At 38.6% G+C, this 25,304-nt stretch overlaps 1 protein-coding gene across 11 annotated transcripts in view; it reads right to left on the minus strand.

Annotated features, from left to right (window-relative positions):
* MAP4K4 (mitogen-activated protein kinase kinase kinase kinase 4) overlaps positions 1 to 24,929 on the minus strand; it is a gene marked incomplete at both ends in the record, with an annotated part of 179,468 nt that extends 154,539 nt beyond the window's left edge. For all 11 annotated transcript variants that reach the window (XM_084234424.1, XM_084234427.1, XM_084234426.1 and 8 more), the window contains 2 exons: positions 24,454 to 24,519; positions 24,873 to 24,929. In XM_084234424.1, coding sequence (XP_084090550.1) covers positions 24,454 to 24,519; positions 24,873 to 24,929 — 123 coding nt within the window. The remainder of the gene's footprint in view (positions 1 to 24,453; positions 24,520 to 24,872) is intronic.
* Positions 24,930 to 25,304: the final 375 nt, after the last annotated feature.

A 25,304-nucleotide genomic window follows, 5' to 3' on the forward strand; every position in this document is an offset into this window, starting at 1 on the left:
TCACTTTAGAACAAACCTCAGATCCGTTGTTTTATCAAAGCTTGAACTGGGGGGAGGGGAAGTTTGAACTAGATAATCTTCAAGCCTGATCCTCCTAGCACTAATATTCAATGAGGAACATGGACATAATTAGCAGAGTGTTCAAATGAATTCTGCAAATGATTAAAAAGGGAATTTAACACCATTTTTATTGAGGATTGGTTAGTATCACTATGAACTTCATAGGAAGGATAATTTCCCACTGTTGATGAAAGGGAAGGCATTTATGTAAGACAGAGTGGTAGAATATATTTCTTAATCCTTGGGGAGAGGGGGGAAGAGGGACTTTCTTGCTGCTTTCTTCAAAGACCTTCTTTTGAAAGGTAAGATAATTATGTCTCAAGTGAAAATGTTACATATGAGATAGTATAATTTTATCAGTTAAAGTTCATTTTTAACAGAAGTTTCTTCACAAATAGAGGAAATGCATTTTAGCAAAAACTTCCTTCCTTATAATTTAGTCTGAACAGGTTGCTTAGATGAAATCTGTGTTATAGGTAGTTCCTCTTTTGCTAGTATTTATAACCAAGCAGTTGAAAAGCTAAATGAAAAAACTTTGTTTTGAGAGTATAAGAATAGAAAATATTAATTTACAAAACCAGACAGGACTAGTTTATCTGATTTTTAAAGTGTCTTAAAGCCACCATTGTTCCTTAAAAGCAATCCTCTGAGTTGGATTTGAGATTTATCTGTTTTGTATGAGTGAGATGCTTAAACATACTAAACAACTTGCTCTTTTCACAAGGCAAGTTCAATTTCAGAACTGTAACTGAAATGAAAAGTAACAAATAGGCACTTGTTACTTTTGATGGGGCTAGTGTGAAAGGGGATTAGGAACTTTTTCACTTATTGTCAAACTGGAGTATCAATTAGGAAAGCATATTTCCCTCTTAATTAAAATATATTCAAGTATTATAAAGATTTTGATTTGCCTAAAATTTGGAGTTCAAGACAAACTACATTAGTGGTTCAGGCCAGTATTTGATCTTCCTTAAAAAATGAAGTCTCCATAGTATTTTTCTGATAAAGATAGGTGTATGCTTTCATGTAATTGTACATATTCTGAGTAGACGTTTTCAATAAAATTTTTATTAAAGCAATAAAATAAACCTAGGTAGCTATTTTGAATCTAGATTATCTTCTTAATCTGAACAGTCAGGAAGAGTCTGAAAGAATCCCCGATACTATTAAATTAATACTTAAAACATTTGCAGGAGGAGGGCCTCCCCTGGTGGCACAGCGGTTGAGCACTGGGCTGCCAGGCTGCCAGCAGCCTCTGCAGCACCAGTTCATTCCCCGACCACCGGCGAGCGTCCCAAAAAAAAAAAAAAAAAACCGTTTGCAGGAGGAAGGAGGAAGAGAAATCAGTTCTGAGTGTATCTCCAGATACGCTCACAAATATGTGTGGGGAGCGAGAAGTTCTCCTGTCTCTGTATGTACATATGTATGACTACTACTAGTCCTAGTCTGCAAAGTAGTACAATTTTTAATCTTGAAAGGGATAAGTCCAAATTTAAAACATTTTGGCAACTGCCAAAAAAAACCCTCCTTGAAAGTATGGACTAGGACTAGTCACAAAACAGTAGCAAAACCAATAACATTCTTTAAAGAACAAAGTTGGAGAACTCAGACTTCAGAATTTCAAAATTGACTACATAGCCGCGGTAATCAAGACTGTGTAGTATTTATAGGGCAAGGACATGGGTCAGTAGAATAGACTTAAGAATACAGATTTTAACAAGGAAAAAAAAGTATTCAGAAATCTTCACATTTAAGGTCAACTGGTTTTCATTAAGTGTCCCAAACCAAGTGAATTGTAGGGGCCTCCCCGGTGGCGCAGCGGTTGAGCGCTGGGTTGCGAAGCTGCCCGCAGCCTCTGCAGCGCCAGTTTGATCCCCGGATGCTACCTGGTCACTGGAGGAGGAGGGTCCCACATGGCCCGCAGACCTCTCCTGCCGCCTGCTGCTCCCCTCAGCAGTGTACTTCGGTCCTTCTGCCTGCTCTGTTCCCCGCCCTGGCTCTGGTGAATTCTCTCACCCTCCCGCGCTTCTGACTGTACCCAGTGCTTGTATAAATAAATAAATAAATATTTTTTTAAAAAAATGTTTACCTATATGAATATGGTAACATAAAAATTAAAAAAAAAACAATTGAATTGGAAAATAGCAGTAGCAGTCCTTTTAACAACTGAGACAATTTTTATGAAATTATAAAACTTAAGAGAAAAATATATAGCCAGAAATCTTGGTTTAGACAGGTAGTTTCTTAGGTAAGACACCAAGAACACAAGTAATAAAAGAAATAGATCAACTGGAGTTAATCAAAATTTAAAACCTTTGCGCTTCAAATTACACTAAGAAGTAAAGAGGTTTGGTGGGATGACTGCCATTCAAAGCCTTCCCACAGTTATTCACACGGGGACACAAACCCTCAAAGAAGACCATAAACAGTGGGTGTGTAGAACGGAGGGTGTACTACTTAAGAGCACTAGAGGAGCAGCGGTAACTTGGCTCCTGAGGCTCCCCATACAGAACTGCTGAAGCTCAAACCAGAAAGGAGAACCAGGGAAGATCACTTGTGTATCCTCATGTAAGATTATTATTTGTAGCCAGAGGGAATATTCAAAAACACCTACCACCTATCCACTCAGGGCCAAATCCAAGAAAACCAGCAAACACTTTCACTAGCAAACACTTTCACCAGAGTTTAAGTACCTAGACCTGAACAACGGGAGGAACCACTGCAGGGTAAGGCTCTGTACTGGAAAAAGCAAAGAGAACAAAATCCACCTCATGGCCCTGTCTCAACTACAATCCATACATAGCACTGCATCTACTGTTCAAATATGGTTGGCCCACAACTACACAAGACACAAAGGCTAGGACACAGAGCTGGCACAAAGGAGGATATCACTGCGGATTCCCACAACGGTGGCACCCACACCGCAGCAGCAAGTTTAAGTCTCTGGCGCTCACTGCCCAACCCTCTTGGTGCCCTACTGCCCCAGTTCCCTCTACCCAGTACATCTTGCCTATACTAGTTCTCCCGCCATCTGAGCAGGTGCAAAGGCAGCAGTCTGAAAGCTTAACCCTAGTATAACCTATAAACTAAAAATTAAGAGACAAATGTAGGAGCAAGAAAGCCTCAAGAAAAGTCTCAGTCTAGCAGAACTGCAGAATATATTCAGAATAAGAGTATAATGTTAACAGTTATCACAGTGCTTGCTACATTAAAAAGAAAATGAATGATGTTAAACAGGAACAGGGTTAAGACCAAGTAACATGAGGCTGATACAATCAGAACTCATGGTTATAAAAAATACTATAACCAACTAAAAAAAACAATAGAGGACCCGCCTCACTAATAGACAAACTAATAGACAAACCTGCCTCTAATAGACAAGCAATAGAATTAATGTGCTTAAAAGCATGTTGGAGAACACACAAATAGAACAAAGAAAAAAATTTTTTTGAAAAATAAAACTAGTGTAAGAGCTCTCTGAGATAACCTAGAGAAATAACATCTGTTATCATGGGGGAGGGGAAAAAGAAGAAGAGAATGAGAAAGGAATAGAAAATACATATTTTTTTTAAAGATTTTTTTTTAAGATTTATTTATTTATACAAGCACTGGGTACAGTCAGAAGCACGGGAGGGTGAGAGGATTCACCAGAGCCAGAGCGGGGAACAGAACAGGCAGACTGGTGAAATACACTGCTGAGGGGAGTAGCGGGCACGGCAGGAGAGATCTGCACACCATGTGGGACCCTTGCCGGTGGCTGGGGATCGAACCAGCACTGCAGAGGCTGCGGGCAGCTTCGCAGCCCAGCACTCAACCGCTGCGCCACCAGGGAAGGCCCATAGAAATTTATTTATGAAAAGAATCAGAGAACAATCTCCACCTGGAAATGAACCAAATCTCAACAAGAAGCCCAAGGAGTTCCAACCAAAGCCACACAGACACACTCCAAGAAACACTACAATAAAACTGTTAAAAGCCAATGACAAGGACAGAATACTAAAAACATCAAAACAAAAAAAAAAGGATAATCTATAAATGAACATGAATTAGACTGTTGGTGAAGTTTCATTAGAAGTCTTATAAGCATGAAGGAAGGAATCGGTAGGAGATATTTAGAGTACTCTAAGTGAAAACAATTCCAGTCTAGAATCCTTTATCCTGTAAGATTAAAACTACAAAGATAGAAATCATACAAGTAGTCTCTGATGATAAATTTCATAAAGCAAGAAATCAACTATTTTTAAAAGGGGGGAAATATAAATACATGAAGACTAAACAATATGTTGCTTAAGAGCTACTGGACTGAAGAAGAAATTAAAACAGAAATCAAAAAATACCTTGAGACTAATGAAAACAAGGATACAAGCTGTCAGAGTCTGTGAGATGCTGCAAAAGTGGCCGTAAGAGGTAAGATGCAATACAGGTTCATGTTAAGAAGAAAAATCAATGCTAAACTACACCTAAAGAAATAAAGCTTGACAGGAGAAATAAACAATACCCAAAGTTAAAGTAATAATGAACTAAAAGTTGGTTCTTTGAAAAGATAATGAAAATAGATAAACCTCTACGCAGGCTACTAAAGAGAGAAAACACTTAATAAACAGAAACAGAAATGAAAGAGAAAATATCAAAGAAGACACAAGAATACAAAGTATCCTAAGAGCTCACTATAAACAACCATAAGCCAGTAAGTTCAATAACCTTGAAGAAATGGACAAATTTCTAGAGCAATATAATTTACCACAACTAAACCAGGAAGAAACGTAAGCGCTGAATAAACTGGGTCTCCCCAGTGGCACAGCAGGTTGAGCACAACGCTGTGAAGCTGTCCGCAGCCTCTGCAGCGCAGGTTCGATTCCCAGCCGGCCAGGGAGAAATCCACATGGCACAGAAGACCTCTCCTGCCTCACCTGCTGCTCTCCTTAGCAGTGCTTTCAGTCCGTCTGCCTGTTCTGCTCCCCGCTGTCTCTGGTGAATCCTCTCACCCTCCCGTGCCTCTGGCCTGTACCCCAGCTATTGTATAAATAAAAATTAAATCTTAAAAAAAAAAAGAGAAGAGTTGAATAAACTGTTAACATGGAAATTAAAACAGCAATTAAAAAAAAAAACTTCCCAGAGGCAAAAGCTCAGATGTTTTCACAAATTCTATCAAACCTTTAAAAAAGGATTTATGCCCATCTTGCTCAAACGGTTTTTAAAAACTCAAGTAGAGGGAATGCTCTCTAATATAGTTTTATGATGCTAGCATTACCTTAATACTGAAACCACATAAAGACACCAGAAAGAAAATTATAGACCAATGTCCTTAATGAGTGGAGGCAAAAATCTTCAATATTAGCAAACCAAATTCAGGAATATATCACAGGGATTATACATCAATACCCAAGTGGAATTTATCCCAAAGATAAAAGGATGTAATGTACACAAATCAATCAATGAAATAAATTATAAGCCAAAGAGTAAAACCATGAGTAATATCAATAGATGTAAAGAAAGCGATTGACAAGATTCAGAACCCATTTATGATTAAAAACTCTAAACAAGGGCCTCCCCAGTGGTGCAGCATTTGAGCGCTGGGTTGCGAAGCTGCCCACAGCCTCTGCAGCACCGGTTTGATCCCCAGCCACAGGGTGAGGGTGCCACATGGCGCACAGACCTCTTCTGCCGCCCGCTGCTCCCCTGCCTGCTGCTCCCCTCGGCAGTGTATTTCATCCGTCTGCCTGTTCTGCTCCCCGCTCTGTCTCTGGTGAATTCTCTCACCCTCCTGCACTTCTGACTGTACCCAGTGCTTGTATAAATAAATAAACAAATCTTTAAAAAAAAAAAAAAAAACTCGAAACAAGATGGAACAAAGGGCCTCCCTGGTGGCGCAGCAGTTGAGCGCTGGGTTGCGAAGCTGCCCGCGACCTCTGCGGCGCCGGTTCGATCCCCGGCTGCTCCCCGGCCACCAGAGGAGGGTCCCACATGGCGCACAGACCTCTCCTGCCGCCCGCTGCTCCCCTCAGCAGTGTACTTCGGTCCTTCTGCCTGCTCTGCTCCCCGCTCTGGCTCTGGTGAATTCTCTCACCCTCCCGCGCTTCTGACTGTACCCAGTGCATGTATAAACCAAAAAATAAATAAATAAATAAATAAATAAATAAATAAACAAACAAACAAACAAACAAACATGCCTCTACTTAAAAAAAAAAAAGATGGAACAGAAAAACTCACCTCACTATAGTAAAGGTCATATATTACAAACCAACAGTTAATGTACCTAATTATGAAAAACTGAAAAGCCTTCCCTTTAATATCAGGAATAAGACAAGGATGCCCACTGTCACCACTCCTGTTTAATATCAGAGGTTTTGTCTAAAACAATCACACAAACAGGAAATAAAGGGAATCCAAATTGGAAAAGAAATGAAATTATCACTAGTTGTAGACAAAATGACAATATATATAGAAAACCTAAAGATTCCACTAAAAAGTGACCCCAGAAGAAACAAGAATGCAACACGAACATGGGAAAGCAAAAGAAAACAAGGAAGTATGTGACCATGAAGCAATGCTTAGAGATGGGAGGCTTAAAGAAAAGGGTAGATTAAAACAAGAGAAGCTCCCAATGCACTCAAGGAAAGAGAAGTCACACAATACCCTTCTGGTTATTTTTCCAACATAACACAATCTGGGCCCATCTTCCCACATCCTGGTTGATAACAACTCATGAACTTTTATATTAAAGACCAACTGGACTTACTGCAGTCAGTGATGGACTGTTTGTATGCCTGGTGTATGCTTTGGGTGTAATGGCGTGTGTAATGGCTGAAACTGAGAAACCGGGACAGAAGTACAGAGTGGCTTTAAAAATAGCCAAGGACCCAAGATTTGAACCATCACCATGCACACACACAGGAACCTATGCCAACTACTGTTTAGTAGTGAGAGTATGCAGCTCAAGTGCTACACTGTAGCCATGGCTACCAGGGACCTTAAACCGGGAAGATTCCTGGAATGCCCAGGGTTTACATTTCTAATCACAGACACAACACTGGAGGGCATGCCAGCTGCCCATGGACCCCCTTGGTTCTAATTCTTATACAACCAAGTTCCTCTGCCTTCCTTCAACAAACATTTCTGTTACCTGTTCATGAAACATGCTAGAGCATGAACTGTTAGCCCACTCCCCTATTTACTCCATTATGAACCAACTATGGTTAAACACACTCAATTTTTGATGTGGTTTTAGAGGGGAAAAAAAGATTCCACCAAAAAGCTACCAGAAACAACTAATGAATACAGCAAAGGGGCCCGTTACAAAAACAACACACAAAATGTGTTGCCTTGTTATATACATCAACAGCAAGTAAGAAGAAAAAGAAATTAAGAAAATAATTCTGCTCACAATCAATTCAAATAGAAAGCCCTCAGAATAAACCTAACCAACAAGACAAAGGATCTATACAGGAGAACGAACTATAAGAAATTATTAATGGAGTTAGATAGTAACGTAAGGAAAGACACCCCTTGATCACAGATGAGGAGGATCAATATAATCAAAATGACTGTCCAATCTAAACTGATAAACTGAACATAATCCCCCTCGTGTTACCAACAATAGTCTTCAAAGAAACTGAAGAACATTAAAATTTATATGGAACCATAAAAAATAACTCAAAGACCAAGACCAATCTTAAGGGAAAAAATAGAGAAATAGAGGTATCACATTACCTGATTTCCAACTGTAGTATAAAGCAAGAGTACCAAAAACATGGCATTGGCATGTAAATGGTATGCAGATCAATGAAACAGAACTGAAATTCAGGAAACAAATCTACATGTATATCAGTACTTAATAATGCAGTCTTGACCAAACAAGGAAAAGTGAGTCTCTTGAACAAATGGTACTGGGCAAATTATTGATAGAAGATCACATGTTAAAAAAAAGGAGGTAGAAAACCTGAAACCATATGACACGTAAGACATATAAGAAAATACCGGCGCTATATACCATGACATCAATGACAAAAGGTCATTTTGGAGATTCAACCCCTGGGGCAAATGAATTATAAGCAAAAATAAACATCTGAGTCACCTCAAATTAAAGTTTTTAACATGGAAAAACAAATAAGAGTAGACTAAAAAGATATAACTCCCGAGTGGGAGAAAATACATAATCGACAAGGGAGTAATATCTATGATATATAAAAACCTCACACGAATCAACAGCAGCAAAACAACTAATGAATAAATGAACAGACAACTGACCAAAGGGGATATCCAGAAGACCAACAGGTAACATGGAAAAATATTCATCATTGCTTCTAATAAGAAAGATGCAGGGGACCTCCCCGGTGGCGCAGCCGTTGAGCACTGGGTTGCGAAGCTGCCCGCAGCCTCTGCAGCGCCGGTTCGATCCCCACCTGCTCCCTGGCCACCAAAGGAGGGTCCCACATGGTGCACAGACCTCTCCTGCCGCCCGCTGCTCCCCTCAGCAGTGTACTTCAGTCTGCCTGCTCTGCTCCCAGCTCTGGCTCTGGTGAATTCTCTCACCCTCACGCGCTTCTGACTGTACCCAGTGCTTGTATAAATAAATAAAAAATAAATCTTTAAAAAAAAAAAAAAGATGCAGGCTACATCATCTCACATCCATGAGAATGACACATTAAAAAAATCACCCAACAAGTTCTATAGAACATGTGGAGGAAGAGGAACTGTTTTCACTCTTTTGGTAGGACTGTAAATGGTACACAATTAGAGAACGTGACCTGAAATTATCTTAAATGAAAAATGCAAATACTGAATGACCCAGCAATCTCATTATTGGGCACCTATCCAAAGGACAAAAAATCATCAACTGGAAAAACCATCTGCTCTATAATGTTTACTTGGAGCAGTTATTTACAATGCAAAAGAGATGGAAACACCCTAAGTACCTATAACAGAAGATAGGATCAAGAAGATATGGTATATACACACAATGAAATATCATCTAGCCATAAGGAAAGATTAAATGTTGCCATTTACAACAAAAATGAAAGGTATCTGGGGGAATAACATACAGTAATACAAATCAGAATGACAAAGACAAATAATATACATTTATATAGCAGATAATTTGACAAAGCAAAATACTTATAAAAACTGCTAGCTTTTATAAAAACTGAAAGACAAAGTGACACTTCTGAGATTGTAGGGGTGTAAAGAAAGAGTCAAAAGAATATGAGGGAAGGTAGTGGGGTGGGTGAGCCTTTAAATTTTTTTTAAAAAATAAAATGAAAACTCAATCCACAGAATGGAAGAGAATTTTTTCAAGCCATGTATCTGACAATGGTCTCTGCATAGAGAATACATTAAAAAAAAAAAAAAGCTTACCCCTCAGAAACTTTAAAAAGAAATTTTTTAAATTGACAAAAAATCTGAATTACTATTTCTCTAAAGAAGATATTCAACAATCATATGAAAATATGCTCAATATCATTAGTCAGAGAAATCCAAATCAAAACGAACAGGATTGTTATAATAAAAAGACAGACAATTACAAGTACTGGTAAAGATGTGTTTAGGAAATACTTCATATACTGCTATATGAATGCAAAAAATGTTACAATTGCTTTGGAAAACAAGTTAGCAATTCCACAAAAATGGAATAAAACAGAGTTAAACATAGTTACCATGTAAGTAAGCAATTCCAATCCTAGATATATACCCAAGAGAAATGAAAAGAGTCTACACAAAAACAAGCACAGATGTTTATAGCACCATTATTCTTAGTAGCCCAAAGGTACAAAGAACCAAAATGCCCACCTGACAAATAATGTGGCATATATTCAATACATACAATTGTATACTATTCTGCAATAAAAAGAAAAGAAATGGCAATACATAATACAAAGTGAATAAGCCTTTGAACATGCTAACTGAAATAAACCAGTCACAAAATACATATTGTTCGATTCAATTTATATGAAATGTCCAGAATAGGTAAATCTAGAGATACAGAAAGTAGGTTAGGAGTAGTCTGGGGGGGAGGGAACAGGGAAGTGGGGAGGTAGTTGATGGGAGAATTAGGTAAGAGGTTTCTATTTTGGAGTGATGAATGTGTTAAAAGCTGTGGCATGGTTGCACAACTGTAAATACACTAAAAGTCATTTAATTGAACACTTCTAAAGGGGGTATATAGTGTTTAAGTTACATAAATAAATCTGTTTTTTAATTGTACTTTTAAAATCCAAGTTTATTCTTCTACTTCCCTTACTATCCCCTCAAAAAGGGAGTGGGGTTGCTTTCATAATTTTTCATTTTGCTTATATCTCAAAAATGAATGGTAGTCAGAATGGGGGAGTTGCAATTGTATGGGGAATATAAAAATAAAATTTATTATAAAATAAAAAAATAAAAATAAAAAAATGAATGGTAAATACAGATTACATATCATTAGAATTCTACTTCAGGCCAAGTCAAGCGTTTACAGGCTGAATTTACCTTTCTGCTTGAAACAATCAAAATAAACCCAAACAAAATTTAGAAAACAAAAATTTTCAATAAACTATCAAAGAAGGAAAAGTGATCCCCCGGTGGTAATAAACAAGTCAAGTGAGTCATACAACTGCCTGTTCTTTTCACTTTTACAGAGTTTTGATGCATAGCACAGAGAGGAGGAAACCCAAGCCCATACCAGCAGACTCCCTAAATGAACAGGAGCTGAGAATCTAGGTAGACCAAAGCAGCTAGAGTGCCAAGCTCTACAGTGAGACCTCTTGTTTATTAAGCCAAGTGATAATCAGCACATGCTCACAATAATTAGCAGTAGACTATGACCACTGCTCCAGACCTTCTCATTTAAAACATCATAAGAAGCAAGACATAAAAAAGATCACATTATTTCCATGTAACTCAACTAAACCCCAGTGCAAAGCTCAAGAATACTTATAGGAATACAAAAATATCGAGCGATCAACCAGGTAAAAATCACGAAGTTTCACATTACCTCAAAATATTTCCAGAGACAATAATCAATCAAAACCAACCTGATACTAACGCAGGTATTAGAATTAAAGACAACATAAAAACAATTATGCATATATCCCAAATATTCAAAGTTAGTATAGACATAAAAAATATTTTTTAAAAGACACAAATCAAACTGAATGTCATAAATGGCGGTCAACATCAAAGAAAAAATAAGTAAACATGAAGGCATCACAAAAGAAAGTATGCAAAATGGGGGACAGGGTTGAATGCATTTAGTGAGCCAGAAACAACTTCAAAAGGCCTAATACACATAGATAATGGGAATCCTGAAGGAGGATGAGAAATAGGAAAAAAACAAAAACAGTGGTCAGATTTTTTTCAAAATTGATGAAACCGCTAAAATAACAGATCCATGACAAGCCCCAAAATCAACAAAAATGAAGTATACCAAAACATATTATCAAATTGTTCAAAACCAATTATAAAAAGAAATTCTTAAAAGCAGCCAGAAAAAAAGACATATATATAACATATATATAAAAAGAAATAAACACCACCCCAGGTTTCTCAGGAGAAACAATGCAAGTGAGAACACACAGCCTCTAAAATATGAAAGGAAAATAATCATCAATCTAGAATTCTATACTCAACAAAAATAACTTTTAAAAATGATAGCATCAAAGTTTTCAGACTTACAAAGCTGAAAGAATTCATCACACTACAAAAAGATATCAAAGTTGGGCCTCCCCTGGTGGCCCAGCAGTTGAGCTCTGGGCTGCGAGGCTGCCCACAGCCTCTGCAGCGCCGGTTCGTTCCCCAGCCGCCAGCAAGGGTCCCACAAAAAAAAAAAAAAAGATATCAAAGTTAAGTCCTACAGGTAGAAGGAAAATTATTCCAAAAATATGGATCCACACAAGGAATGAAAAGTACCAGAAATGCTCAACCACATGGATAAATGTATTCAGGGTTTGTTTGGTTTTTTCTTAATACATATATATTTGTAAGAGACAGTTAACTATTTAAACAAAATACCAATATATTTTGCAATGTATAACATACATAAAAGTAAAATATACAACAGAAATATTATAAGGACAGGTAGAAGAAATGGAAAGGAGATAAAATGAACCATAAAAATAATTAGTTAACCCAAAAGTACACATAAACCCAAAAAAACAGAGAAGCTACCAATGAGCGTTAAGCCACCAGCAGACAGAAACAGAAAAATGAAACTGAGAATAAAAGTCAAGGCCGGGAGCAGGTGGGAATCAAAATCCTATGTAATAATTAGTTTAGCATTTCATATCACTTTTTTTCATACAATAAAATAAAAAGGAGACTATATATATTCAGTAAATTGAGTAGCCAACTAATGAAAGGGCTAATTCTTAGTGTTCATGACTGACATAAGCCTTGTTCAAACAAAATAAAAATGAATTTCAAATTTGATGTCTAACATTAGTAATTTTAAAGGTCTTTTTCCAGTATCAGAGAAAAGTTAAACTTCTGTCTATATCTACACACACACACACACACTTACTTATCCTCCCCCCACCCCAGCCCTACCACCCAGAAAAGCCACAAAAACATTTTTTTCAGCTTAGGATGTTTTTTGTCTACGTTATCAAAAAGTAAATATATAGCACCTAAAATAAGGCAAACTTTCATCTTTCAAATTATTTTCTTGTATAACCTTAAATCCAAAAACATATTAGGTACTATCTGAATATCACCCAAACTGTACACCACTGTTCTCATTTTAGAGTTGCTTGCAGTCCAAAAGTCAAAGGAACCAGCAGCTGAATGAAATAATCTCTTCTATGTGAGTGGAGAACACAGTGTGACCTACTTTGGGCTGTATTTCACCAAATAGCCCAGATTTTATTCCAGTTATTGCTCATAGTACACTCTGATAGGTCTGATGAGAATTCCTCCCCAACTTTTCTCTGTAGGGAGTTTTAAGGGTGCTAATTATTGCTCATAGTACACTCTGATAGGTCTGATGAGAATTCCTCCCCAACTTTTCTCTGTAGGGAGTTTTAAGGGTGCTAAATGGATGCGCTGATAACTCTTAACTGATTCAGAAGATTCAAAACAGTTAAGAACACCAAAAACAGCAGCAGATGTAGAATGCAAAGCCTCCCAAGAGACAGATGGCTCAAGGCAAACTGAAAGGAGGCAGTCAATTACCATAATCAATGGAACACACCCTTCTATCTTTATACAAAGTTCTATTAACCAAGATCATGAGTCATCCGCTCACAGGCTTGTTTTAACTACAAGTTACTATTCAATGCTTCTCAGCCAGCCATGCCTCATCCAAAGAATCTGAATTTTAATCATAAAGCTTCATTGTGTCTACCACCATATCTACCCTTGATCAGACCCAGCCTAGCTCTACACTCCATAGGCCCTGCTTTTACCCATCTGCAGTATCATCCTCTTAAAATTGCTTGCTATGTGTTCACACTGCTCTTCTTGTTCACTATCTCCAGTGAAAAGCCTCAAATGGTGCCTGGCGCATATGCATGCATGAAGTACTTGAGTAATGAATGAATGAAAGGAATGTAACCTAGCAAAGCAAGTTCAAAATATCTATAAACAGCAAATTATAAAAAGAAGTACAAAACTCACATCACTAAAGAGTTGAACAATCAGCTTTCTCTGGGAACTAAGGGTGGGAACATTAATGGGAACAAGAGAAAATATGCATGCATATACAGAGAACAGAGATGCTCTAGTATGTCATCTTCAATTCCGAAAGACAGAAAACAAGGCATGCACAATACACCCAATAAATTGTGCCTCACTTCAATGCACATCCTCAACCTCAAACAATACTGCTCCTAACTTAGGATTCCCAATAAGCTGTAGATCCCTTAAATGTATAGCCCTAACTCAAATATATGCAGTCTTTGACTTGAGATCTCAAAATTGTATAGTCATATAAGTACACAGCAATTACATAAAAAGAGCCTCAGAAAAACTGACTGAGGAAAGGTTCTGGTCATCAACCATATTGTTACTATCATAAGCAGATAAAAGAATGCAAGCTCTGAAATGCAAGAATTTTCAAAAACTATACTATCATTAAATCCAACTAGATTTGAACTAAATGCAGTTCATTAATGTCGTAAAAGTCCTTTAGAATAAAAGATGGATTAAAAAAATTTTAAGTACATTTGAAACAAATTAAGTGAGCTATCTAATTCCTCCATACAGCACAACTTGATATATACATCCTTTTGAAAATAGATTTTATTTTTTTAAATCCTGGTGAGTCAATAGCTTCTGCTTGGGATAAAGGAAAACTCTAGTCTTTAACACCACATGACAAATGGCTGGCTACCCCACAATGGAATCCCCCAAGAAACAGTAAGATGGAAAAACCAGTTTGGCTTACTTCCTGATACCAATGACCTCAATGATAGTGAACAGTTTATCTTCACAACTGTATTAAGCTGTATTTAAGAAACTGTATTCAAATTTTTTAAATGACAAACTCGCTGTGATGACTAAGAAGAAGAGTGGGCAAGGTAAAGGCTTCAAGGAAGCAGAGACAGGGACACAGTGTAATCAGAATTAGGTGTTTGAGTACGCTGATGAAAATGGGAAAAAGACCCAGGCAGATAAAGTCCCACTCTTTTCTCCCTTCTATGAAGTGTTGAAAATACAGTTTGATCATGCAGCTCTTCTGCACAAGTCTAGAAAGTCAGGCCAAAATACCTACTGAATGTATTATTCACAAAAGCCAAAAACTAGAAAATTACAATGCCCATCAACTGATGAACAGATAAAATTTCTCTGGACAACTATTCAGCAATAAAAAGGGACAAACTGCCACAATGCTACATAGAAGAAAAACAAACCAAAAAAAAAACAAAAAAAAAAACCCAGATACCAGACACCACACACTGCATCATTTCATTTATATAAAATGTTTTTAAAAAAGGGGGCAAATTACAGATAAGACAAAATAGATTAGACAGGAGCTTTGGGCTGAAATCAGGATTTAACTACAAACTACAAAAGGGGGGATCTTGCTGGGGTGAGGACATGTTCTAACGCTCATTTGTGGTAAGGTTTATACCACTCAGTAAATTTACTAAACATCATTGAAAAATAAGCTCAAAATGGGTAAATTTCGTGATGTATAAAATATACCTCAATAAAGCTGTTTTTAAAAACCTCATGAACAAAATTCTGTCTCTTGAAAACTTGCTCAGAGCAGCGGCAAGAATTGTACTCTGGAACATCTGCATCTTGTCTGCCTTTCCTTCTCCCTTATCCTCTCACATCCTAAATTAAGTAGCAGCACAGAGGTCATGAACTAAGGTACTGCTTTACTCCAGTTTTCATTTTTGTGGATGCTGCTGTTGTTATTGTTGTTGTTGTTTTCAGATGAAAAGCAGCAAATATGTCAGCAAAACCATAAATTTAAAATCAGAGCTGGGCCTCCCTGGTGGTGCAAGGGGTTAAGCACCGCACTATGAAGCAATCCGCAGCCTCTACAGCAAGAGTTGATCCCCAGCTGGCCAGGGAGCTAACCACATGGCACAGCAGACCTTTCCTATCTCGCCTGCTGCTCCCCTCACCAGTATGTTTCAGTCAGTCTGCCTGTTCTGTTCCCCACTCCATCTCTGGTGAACCCTCTCACCCCCTGCATCTCTGGCTTGTACCCCAGTTCTTGTATGCATAAATAAATATTTTTTTTTTAAAATTAACTTCCAGCTAACTTCTATTCTAGTGCACATGAGTCATGGGGGTTAATTCCTATAAATATGATCACAAAGTAAACAAAAAGAGATAAAGAGGAAATATGGCAACAGAGATCATTTCTACCAGGTTTTGACAGATGAAGAAAGGAGGCAAAGTGAGTGGTAATTTTTAATAAAGAGGGAAATGTTACAACAAAAGTACCTAATAAGGACACCAAAAGTGAGACAATTTGCCCCAAAGAACTCTGAGAGGATCATTATATAGAGGCAACTGATACTAGGTAACGTATAAGGCTAAAATCAGTAGAACAGATATTTCTGTGGTTCAATGCCCCAATTTCCCCTCTCTCTATCCCATGTAGTCTGGTGACTACACCATTTCACCCCAAACCCCTAAGAAACCAGAGGTTTAGCCCCTAAGGCAGATGAAGGAGAGATACTCCAGAAAAGAGAACATGAGGCAAAGATTAAGAGCAAATTAAAACAGTAGAGTACTGGACCCCCAAACTACTACTACTAGATGTATCGCTATTCCTAGGCAGGAAAAGCCATTTGGGCATTCTTCTTAGAAAAACTGACCCAAAGAAAAGTCCATTGTTATAGAGAAGTAGGGTTCCCCATTGATGGCTGATCCTCCCTACACAGAAGTACCATTAGTCAACCACCTCTTGCCCACATACACTGAGATTCCAATTCATTTCCAGCACACAAGGAATCACCAACTCTAGGCATTTAAGGAAAATCTTCAGCAATAAGCACAAAGATCAAAATGAACTGGGAAAAAAAGAAACCTGGAGGCATGAAAAATACATAGGTGCAAAAAAAATCAATCAAACAAAAGCTTTATACTCGGTATCCTCAGAAAGGTAAGAGCTCTATCCATGCAAGAATCGGTGCTGTTAAAAAGAGAATGGAAAAGAGTGTGAAAGAGGGCCGCTCTCATAACAAATATATTTAGAAATTTAATAAAATATTGAAATGTAAAGTAAAAAATATCTCATACTAGTAGAGGAAAAAAAATACAACAGTAGAGCAATAGATTAAAAAAAAAAAATCAATCGAAGAAGTGACCAATAAGATTTCAAGAAAGAAAAAATAAAGTTGTAGGGGAGGGCAAAGAAATTCCCAGAATAAATGGAATCGCCAAATACAAAGAATTAACCAAGTACTTAGAACAGTGAATGACAACAAATGACACATAAAATCTAAGAACACCAAGAATAAAAAGAAAATCCCAAAAGAGGTTTGGTCACATGCAAACAAGAGAGCACCAAACGTAAGGGGCAACCATATCTGGCCAGCTCCAAGATACCTCCAGAGAGAAAAAAGAAGAATCAATAGGTTATCTGAAACAAGAAATTATCTGATGCATTGAGTGTTTGGGGGAATTATTGGCTTAACTTTGCTAGGCATTTACTATATCTTTTAGAACATTCGAGAGGAAAGTAATGACAGGTACCTAAAAAAAAGTAAATGAAAAAGGAATGCTAAGCAAGGGGGGGAAGTGCTTAATAAAGGAAATGTAATCATGTCAGACAGCTTGGCTCAAAGATAATGGTATTTATAGTCATGACAATATAAGCAATTATGATTTGAACCCAAAATGATGATACAGTGCTAAGGGAAGATGTGTAAGAGCTAACCCTTCAGCTACAACAGAACTATACCAGTAGTTCAACAAATGCGTAAAACTAATAAATCAAGAAATAGCACATAAGCATGTAATTTAGAAATATGGCAATAAATGAGATGTAGCAAATAAAAGTACTGAAAATAGATGTCTTTTGAGAATAAGATAGCTCCAAATTTTGATTTTTGATATGACAATTTTACTGTCACCTGATTGTAAACTATGTTCACTCATACTGTTATGTTCACTCACTATTTAGTCTTGAAGGCCCTATTTATCATCTAGTGAAAATTAAGTTTTTTAAGTCATAACATAAAAGTGGTTTTTCTTTTAATTATTTAAGTTTAATAGGATCACTTGTCAGTGGCCATATCTGAGATAGTTACAATGCCCCAGGGATCAAAGGCATTTGCCAATTAAGCACAAAGTTTAATTATGCTTAAAAGCTGCATGTGCTCTAGCCCTTACTTCTCAAGGGTAGGAGAATAAGCACTGGACATGGCCAATAGCCCCCAATTTCCCAGCTTGCATATGCAACAAATCAGCCTAGAGCTCACACTAGAGCCCTGCAGAGACTCGATCCTGCTAATTCAGTGTTCCTGGAGTGTGGTCTGCTGACCAGGGCCCACAATAATGTGATTTCAGAAATTGAGAATAAATGCATAAAAACTTTTATAGCAATATGAAAGGTAACATTATGTCTTTTAGTTATAATAATAAAAAAAATTAGGCTGATTCTTTACATTTCTACTTTCTCATTTCACTTTTCCAGTCATTTCTCTGTACAATATTTCTTACTGGATTCTGTACACTGCTGAGGTTGAAAAAAGCACACTGAAGTCTGAGCAGGTGCCAGGCACAGGCACTGTGTCTGAACGTGAATATGCTAGGTGGAGGACCTGGGAAGTCAGACAACACAGGATTTACAGTTGATTTTACATATTTGGCATTTTGTGTCCATCTACCCTGTCTTTCCCGAGTTACTTCAGGGTAAACATATTGCGCACTTTCTTCACCAGTGTCTGCACACCAAACATGGCTTGGGTAACAACAGCACAGGTTAAGTACTGTAAATGGTAACAACATAGTGAGTATCAGAAACGGTATGAAACCACCACTGTATGGTTAGTTGTTTTGCATTATGTCTCCCCAACTGAGTCCTAAGTACCTCATAACACCACCAGGATGTCAGAGCTTTTTAAGATCCCAGTTTTTAAAGCTTGGTTAAGTCCTACAACTTAACCATTCTGTGCTTCCTTTTGAAGTTCTTAGAGATAAAAATGCCTCCCAACATACCACTTCTCTTGTGAACAATACCAGTGAACTTTTATTACTGAAGCAGCCTCATAACAAGAGTATCATATTCTGGCTGATGGACAGTCATATAACATTGTAATAGCTAAGAATGAACGGCTGCCATGCATGTCGCTGGCAATAAAACCTCACCCTGGCCTTTTCTGTAGCCTTCTACAAAACCCTCACTTACAGCCAAAAAATCTATCCTGACTCCTGTGTTATCATGTTACTGGAGCAAAATAATTCTAATTTCAAAATAACCAAATCTTCTAAATGCTAAATAAGTACTGGGGAATCGCTATACTCTTAGCGATTATCCCCAAACTAAGTATTAAATTTACCTTTGTATTTTAACACTGGTAATTCAGACTATTTTAAGAAACCAACCTGAATTAGTGAAAAATCTGTAGTAAACATTCAAAGTAATTACCTGCAAGTACTTTATAGACTACTGGCAATCCAGTACATATCTATCTTCTTTTGAGAGAAACAAAGTTTTAAAACACTATTTTTAAGGAGGCAATCTAAACTTGTTTCAAACCTAAAAATGATCACAAGCTCTAAATAAGTAGTATTTGACTTTGAGAACTGACTGTGGATTAAGTCCCTGACTCAAAATACAGTTAATGTGACTGAAAGGGAGTCTGTGCTTTTGTACACTTTACTAAAGAAGAGTATGCCTCCCAGATTACTACATAGTTGTCCTGCCTTCTGGTCAATAATTCTGCTTCAGCAACTGTGTCTGAAAGCAGTACACTTGTGCAATTATTTGAATATTTTGCTACTGCCTACCAATTTTTTAAAATGATATGAACATAGAGAAATGAAAGCCCCAATACTCATGATAAGCAGCACAGGTCTCAGAAACTTAATAAAACTGAGAGACAGAAAACACCTGACGCTCTAAAGGGAAACAATCTCTTGGTTCAAGCAGCTGCTGACCACCAGTTGGGCACATACTTACTAATAAAGAAAACATGAAGTAAAAGACTATGTATGAAATCTCTAAGTGAAAATGTACTTAGTTTACAATATTTTTAGTTCCCTGTAAATTGAACTCCTGAGAGGATTATTCCTTTACTCAGCACACTTGTTTAGGGATGCATTATTTCCAAAAACATCTTTGCTCTTTAAGATCAGTCCACAAAAATCTAGATACCCGCACTGTACTATAAAGTACCCCCAGACAATATTTTTGGATTGTGTCCATATGTAGAAATAAACATATATCCAAAATTCATTAAGAAAAAAGGCAAAATACAAGTTTGCAGTTATGCAACTACACGTATATTACAAAGTTTTAAGCAATAAGGAATTAAAAACCCATCATCATCAGTTTCACCTGGTGGTTAGATTTTCTTTAAGGTTTTTAATATTCCTGAGTTAGTGTAATTGCGAAACAGCTTTTGGAAGTTTGGGGTTGATATTTTTTAAGAGAGCTACACATTAATACAAGTTCAACAGGGCTGGCTTCCTCCCACTTTAAGTCCAGAATCCTTCCAGCAAGAAGGAACTCTATTTTAAAACAAGTCTGTACATGCCCCTCAGCAGCAGTTCAACCCTCTTCCTAATGAAAACATCTAATTCCACAAAATTCATTTTGCCCCCCTGGACATCTTCACCTCCAGTTAAGACAAGGGATGCTACACTTAAATTAAAAAACATTGAGAGAAAACCCCTCACAAAAGTTTAAGAGCTTCCTCCCATAATGTTAGACTAATGATTTTTAAAAGCCAAACAATTTATATGGCACTTCACAGCTGAGCAATTGAAAGTAATTTTAACACTTTCACAAATAGCAAAGCTCCTCCTAATCCAGTAGGCAAACATTTATACCCATTAAAAGGGCCACACCAAAGACTGCAGAGAATGAGTGAACTGCAGGTTAAACTTAGCAAGGAGACCTGCCCAAGAATTCACCTCAACACTCTTCCTCTTCACAGCCTCAGCCTTCGCCTCCTCTATTCTGGACCACTGCCAACCATCATAACTCTTCTTCAGTCCCAACAAAACTTTCAATGGCTCCTAAATGCTTAAAGAATGGCGTCCCTCCTCAACTCATGCCCAAATAACCTCTCCTCAAGATTTCCACTATCCCCTATACTGCCTGCCATTACCAAGTCACCCTCAGCCTTTCTGTCTCTCTCTCTCTCTCTCTCTCTCTCTCTCACCCCTCTCTCCCCATCTTTCTTCAAAAAGTAAGGGGTACAGCATTAGCACAGCGCCTACCAGGTGGCAAGTTCTCAGTGTTTGTTCTCCCTATCATGCAGGTCTTTAAGGCTAGAGTACACTCATCCTCAACCTCCAAGGTCTACAGCCTCCTTTCATTCAAGGTCAGGATCAGACCGGATCTAGGTGCTCAGTTTTCTATAAAGACTGTTGTCCCTCCTGTGAGTAAGCTGACTCCTGACACTACACATATAGGATTCTAAACTCCCTAATTACTCCTGCTGACCCCTAAACAGTGCCTTTCCAGTGACAGGATTTCCCTTCTCCTAGACAAGGCATTTGGAAACACCAACCATTATATACTCACAAAATACAAATACAAATAGTTACTTTAAGAAAAAATAAAAGTAGTCAAATAACTATTAAAAATAATAAAATCCAATATAACATGTAAATAAACCAATTTATTTCTGGTTTTAATTTTTCACACAATCATTGTTCCCTTTGATAAAAACAACAGGTACCACATTTACTCAACATACACAAAATCATGCTGTAGTATATATACTATACATATACCGTATATAGTATACATTGGCACTTGTTTTATAAATGATTCCCTAATAAAGCCTTGTGAACAAAATTGTTAACAATTTTTCCCCTTAAGTGTTAATACGTAAATATTCTTCTATATGACTCCCTCAAAAATCTAAGGCAAAAAATAACTTTCTCTAAAAAGGCTATATGCCCTATGCTTCAATTCCTTTTTTTAGATAAAATTATATACTGTTCAACTATCCAGTTATAATTTTTATCAGAAATAGAGAAAATTATAAACTATCCCCCCAAAAAGCTATTCTCATAGAACCTATCAAAACTCCCTCTTCTCAACTGATTTATTCATTCTCAAAATAAGCAAAACTATCAATACAAAATGAAAACTTCTAGAAAAGAAAATACAGTAATTTTAAACTATAACAATAGCTATGAATTTAACAATAGTTAAAAAATATGTTAGAAACTCAGGTTGTTCACCTTATAGGTGGTTTACTTGTGGTTTTTTTTTTTAAGCTTCTTTATAAATAACATATTTGTCACAAATATTCTTCAAACTCTGATGTTATTCACATTAAAGAATGTCTAGCAGCAATAAATAAATGCTAGAGTATTAATCTTTACCCCAAGCCACCGTATGTAAATCATGTCAATAAAATCCAAAATAAACTTTTGTGTATAATGTAAATGGTTTTGGAAATCATATATTAAAGAGAGAAGGAAATAAAGAAGTTAACTATTTCCACCATTTCTGAGATTATTATTAAAGAAATATTACAGAAGTCCTTGTAATAGTAAGAAAACAAGTAATGAGACAACCAGGAAAATGTTAGCACTGAATATCTGATATTAAAGACTTTACCGTCAGGTATGGTGAGGGTAGTGTGATTATCTAAGAAACAACCACCAAAAAAAAAAAGATATATGCTTAAGTATTTGTGGGTGAAATGTTCTCTAGGCTACGCATTAAGGTAATACAGCGGAAGACTACTATAAATGATCCAAAATTAGTTACATGCTCGTAACTATTAAGCCAGGTGATCCACACTCTCCTGTGTGTTTGAAACTCAACATCCCCAGTGAGAGAGTATGTCTGAAAACTTCCATGATAACAAGACAGAACTGCTTGTGAGCAAAATCTCAGACACTATTTTGTTCAGGATTGTATGCACCCTTGCACAGATTTCTTAATTCAAAAGTAGAGCATTTCTCCTCTACTGTACAAACTTTGTAGTAATGCTGTATCACTGCCATATCCCAAATACGTCCCAAATGTAGTCCTCAGCAACTCTACTTCAAAACTTTGGGAGAAAAGAGGAGATGGAAGCAAAGAGGGAATGGAGGAGGAAAAAACTTAACAATGAACCTGCCCAAACTGATACCATAAAGAGTCCCCACTTGTTATAATCAATTAATATACATCCAGGTTGCTTTCTTTATTTTTTTCTCAGTTTAAAAGCATTGCCTTCCAGTTTACTTCCCTGCTCCTCACATCCATGCTGACCAAAGAAGATACAAACAATCCAACTACTGTGTAACCAGGTCAGATACAAGCTTTGGCTAACTCACTTGGAAGAGTACACTCACTACTTAGGATTTGGCCAGAAAAACTGGGTTAGAAAAAACCAACTGGTGCTTAAACAAACACTGGGTCTAAGGAGAATGTTTTTAAGCCAGTTACCAGGACACTCACTGAGTTGCAACACAATCTTTTCCAAAATTTTCCAAAGCCTTCCGAATTCAGTAGAGCCCAGCAAGCTGAGTTAACAGGGCTCCCTTTCAAATTCAAAAATCTGGCCCCTGCCCCAACAGTTAACCAACAAAACACATGCTAATTCACTTGAGATCACCTAAGAATACAGACTCAGGTTCTGACCACAGGCCACGGGGAAGTTGGACCTGGGGAGAGGGATTTAAGTGATAGATAAACCCTATTCATATAGCAAAAGAGAGACAATAGAATCCACACTTCATTTGGTCTAAGAAAAAGTCTACAGTAAGCTTCCCACACACACACATTTTTAATGAAACAATGACAATTTTTCATGGTGAAATACAAAGCTCTGCTTTATAAGATATTTTTTCTAAGCCAACCTTGTACCCACTCTTAACAGTTATAAACACCACCAGTGCAGACAACTTTTAGAAAATGTTTAGTAATAAGAAACAAATCAAGACAGAGAGAATTTAATATTCTGTTTCAAATTCTCAAGGCCTGTGCCTCCATTACCTACAGCTTTGAGAATCTCCAGAACGTGCAGTGGATAAAATGAACAGCACTTAGTCACATCAGGTGTCAGCTACTCAGGGCGGACTCACAGTCTGCGGATTTGTTAGCTTCATTTACAGTTGGAGGGTGGGTGTTAAGAAAGAGAAAGACCTAGGGTGGGTGTGAAATCTGGGCATCCTCTTTACTCTTAGCTCTCCCTCATTTCTGTTTCAATTACACACCTGTCAAACAGGTTATTCCTGGAATTCAGATTTTATAATCCTCACACTGTAATTCTCCCTGCTCCTGTTGCCCAAACACACACACCCTTCCCTGCTTCCCCAAAATATGTATCTATCAGTAGAATGTATGACAGACAGGAGTTAGAAAGTTGTTCCAGGTAACCCAAACTCGCACCTTGAGCACTTGGCCAGCATTCAAACACGGTAACACTATGACGATTTTCCAGAAGGCCAAGGCAGTGATTTAGGATAATCATAGGCAAGGCCCGTCTATACTGAATTTTAATTAATGCACAAACTCAGGCGGCCAGATTTGAGAAAACAAAAAAAAAAATTAAGCTTGTCTTTTGAAAAACGCTTTCCCATCTTATTGAAGAAAAGTGCATGCCTAAGAGTGTAGCTTATTTCCTTATCTCAAAGCCAGGAAATGAGGTCTTTGAAGGCCAGTCTGAATATAAATTCTGTTTAAAAACAGGGACTGCAAGGCGTTTGAAAACCCCCTTTCCAACTTTGGCCAAGTGGCATGGCCTCCAGTCAACAGCGTGTTTATCACCCTTTTCCCCGTCCCCCAAGCAGAAGTTTCAACACGCCAAGGAAACAAAGAAGGCTCCCCACACCGACCTTGTAGACTTGTCCATAGGTGCCATTTCCAACCACTTCCACCAGCTCAAAAATCCCAGCAGGATCCTAGAGGAGAAGGAGGGGAGGGGTTAGAATTTAAAAGCAGCACAACAATGAATAAAGCGGGGCAGCAGGAAAGAAAGGGCGGTTACAAAAGAGGTGGGTTTCGCCCAGTGCAGTCCCGGAGGGCCGCGCCACCGGTGCCGGGCGCCGAGGCCGCGGGGCGCGCGGGGGGCGGCGGCCCCGGGCGGGGGCGCCGGCGGAGGGTCGCGCCCCGCGCCCCCACACATGCCGACACAGGCAGACAAAGGGGCCGCCGCGCCCGCGGGGCCGCCGGCGGCGGCGCACGGGCGTCCTCCGGGCCAGGGCGCGGCCGCCGCTCCCCTCGCGCCCGCGGCGGGCCGGCCGTGGCCACTCACCCGCAGGGAGGAGAGATCGATGTCCACCAGACTTTTTGCAGGGGAGTCGTTCGCCATTTTCCCTTTTGGCCACCGGAGAAATAATGAATAAGGCTACTTCTCCTTCTGTCACAGGCCAGGCCGCCGACGGCGCCTCCTCGCCAGGGAGCCGGGCGGCCCGGACTCCGCCTCGCGAGGCCGGGGACGGCGGGCGGCTCGCGGCTGTCGGCCCGCCCGGGGCCGCGCGCGGAGAGCGGACGGAGCGTGCGCGGGGCGGCGGCGACGGCGCTCACACCATGGCGGGGCAGCCGTCAGGCCCCCGGGCGTCGCCCGCCGCCTCAGGCCCCGGCGCCCGCGCCCCGCGCCGCGCGCCTGGAGGACGGGCCCCGAGCGTGGGGCCGCGGCGTCGCCGAGAGTTGAGCGAGGGAGCGCGAGGCAGCGAGACAAAGATAA

The sequence above is a fragment of the Talpa europaea genome (genome assembly GCF_964194135.1).
Source record: "Talpa europaea genome assembly, chromosome: 6".
Classification (NCBI taxonomy): domain Eukaryota; kingdom Metazoa; phylum Chordata; class Mammalia; order Eulipotyphla; family Talpidae; genus Talpa; species Talpa europaea.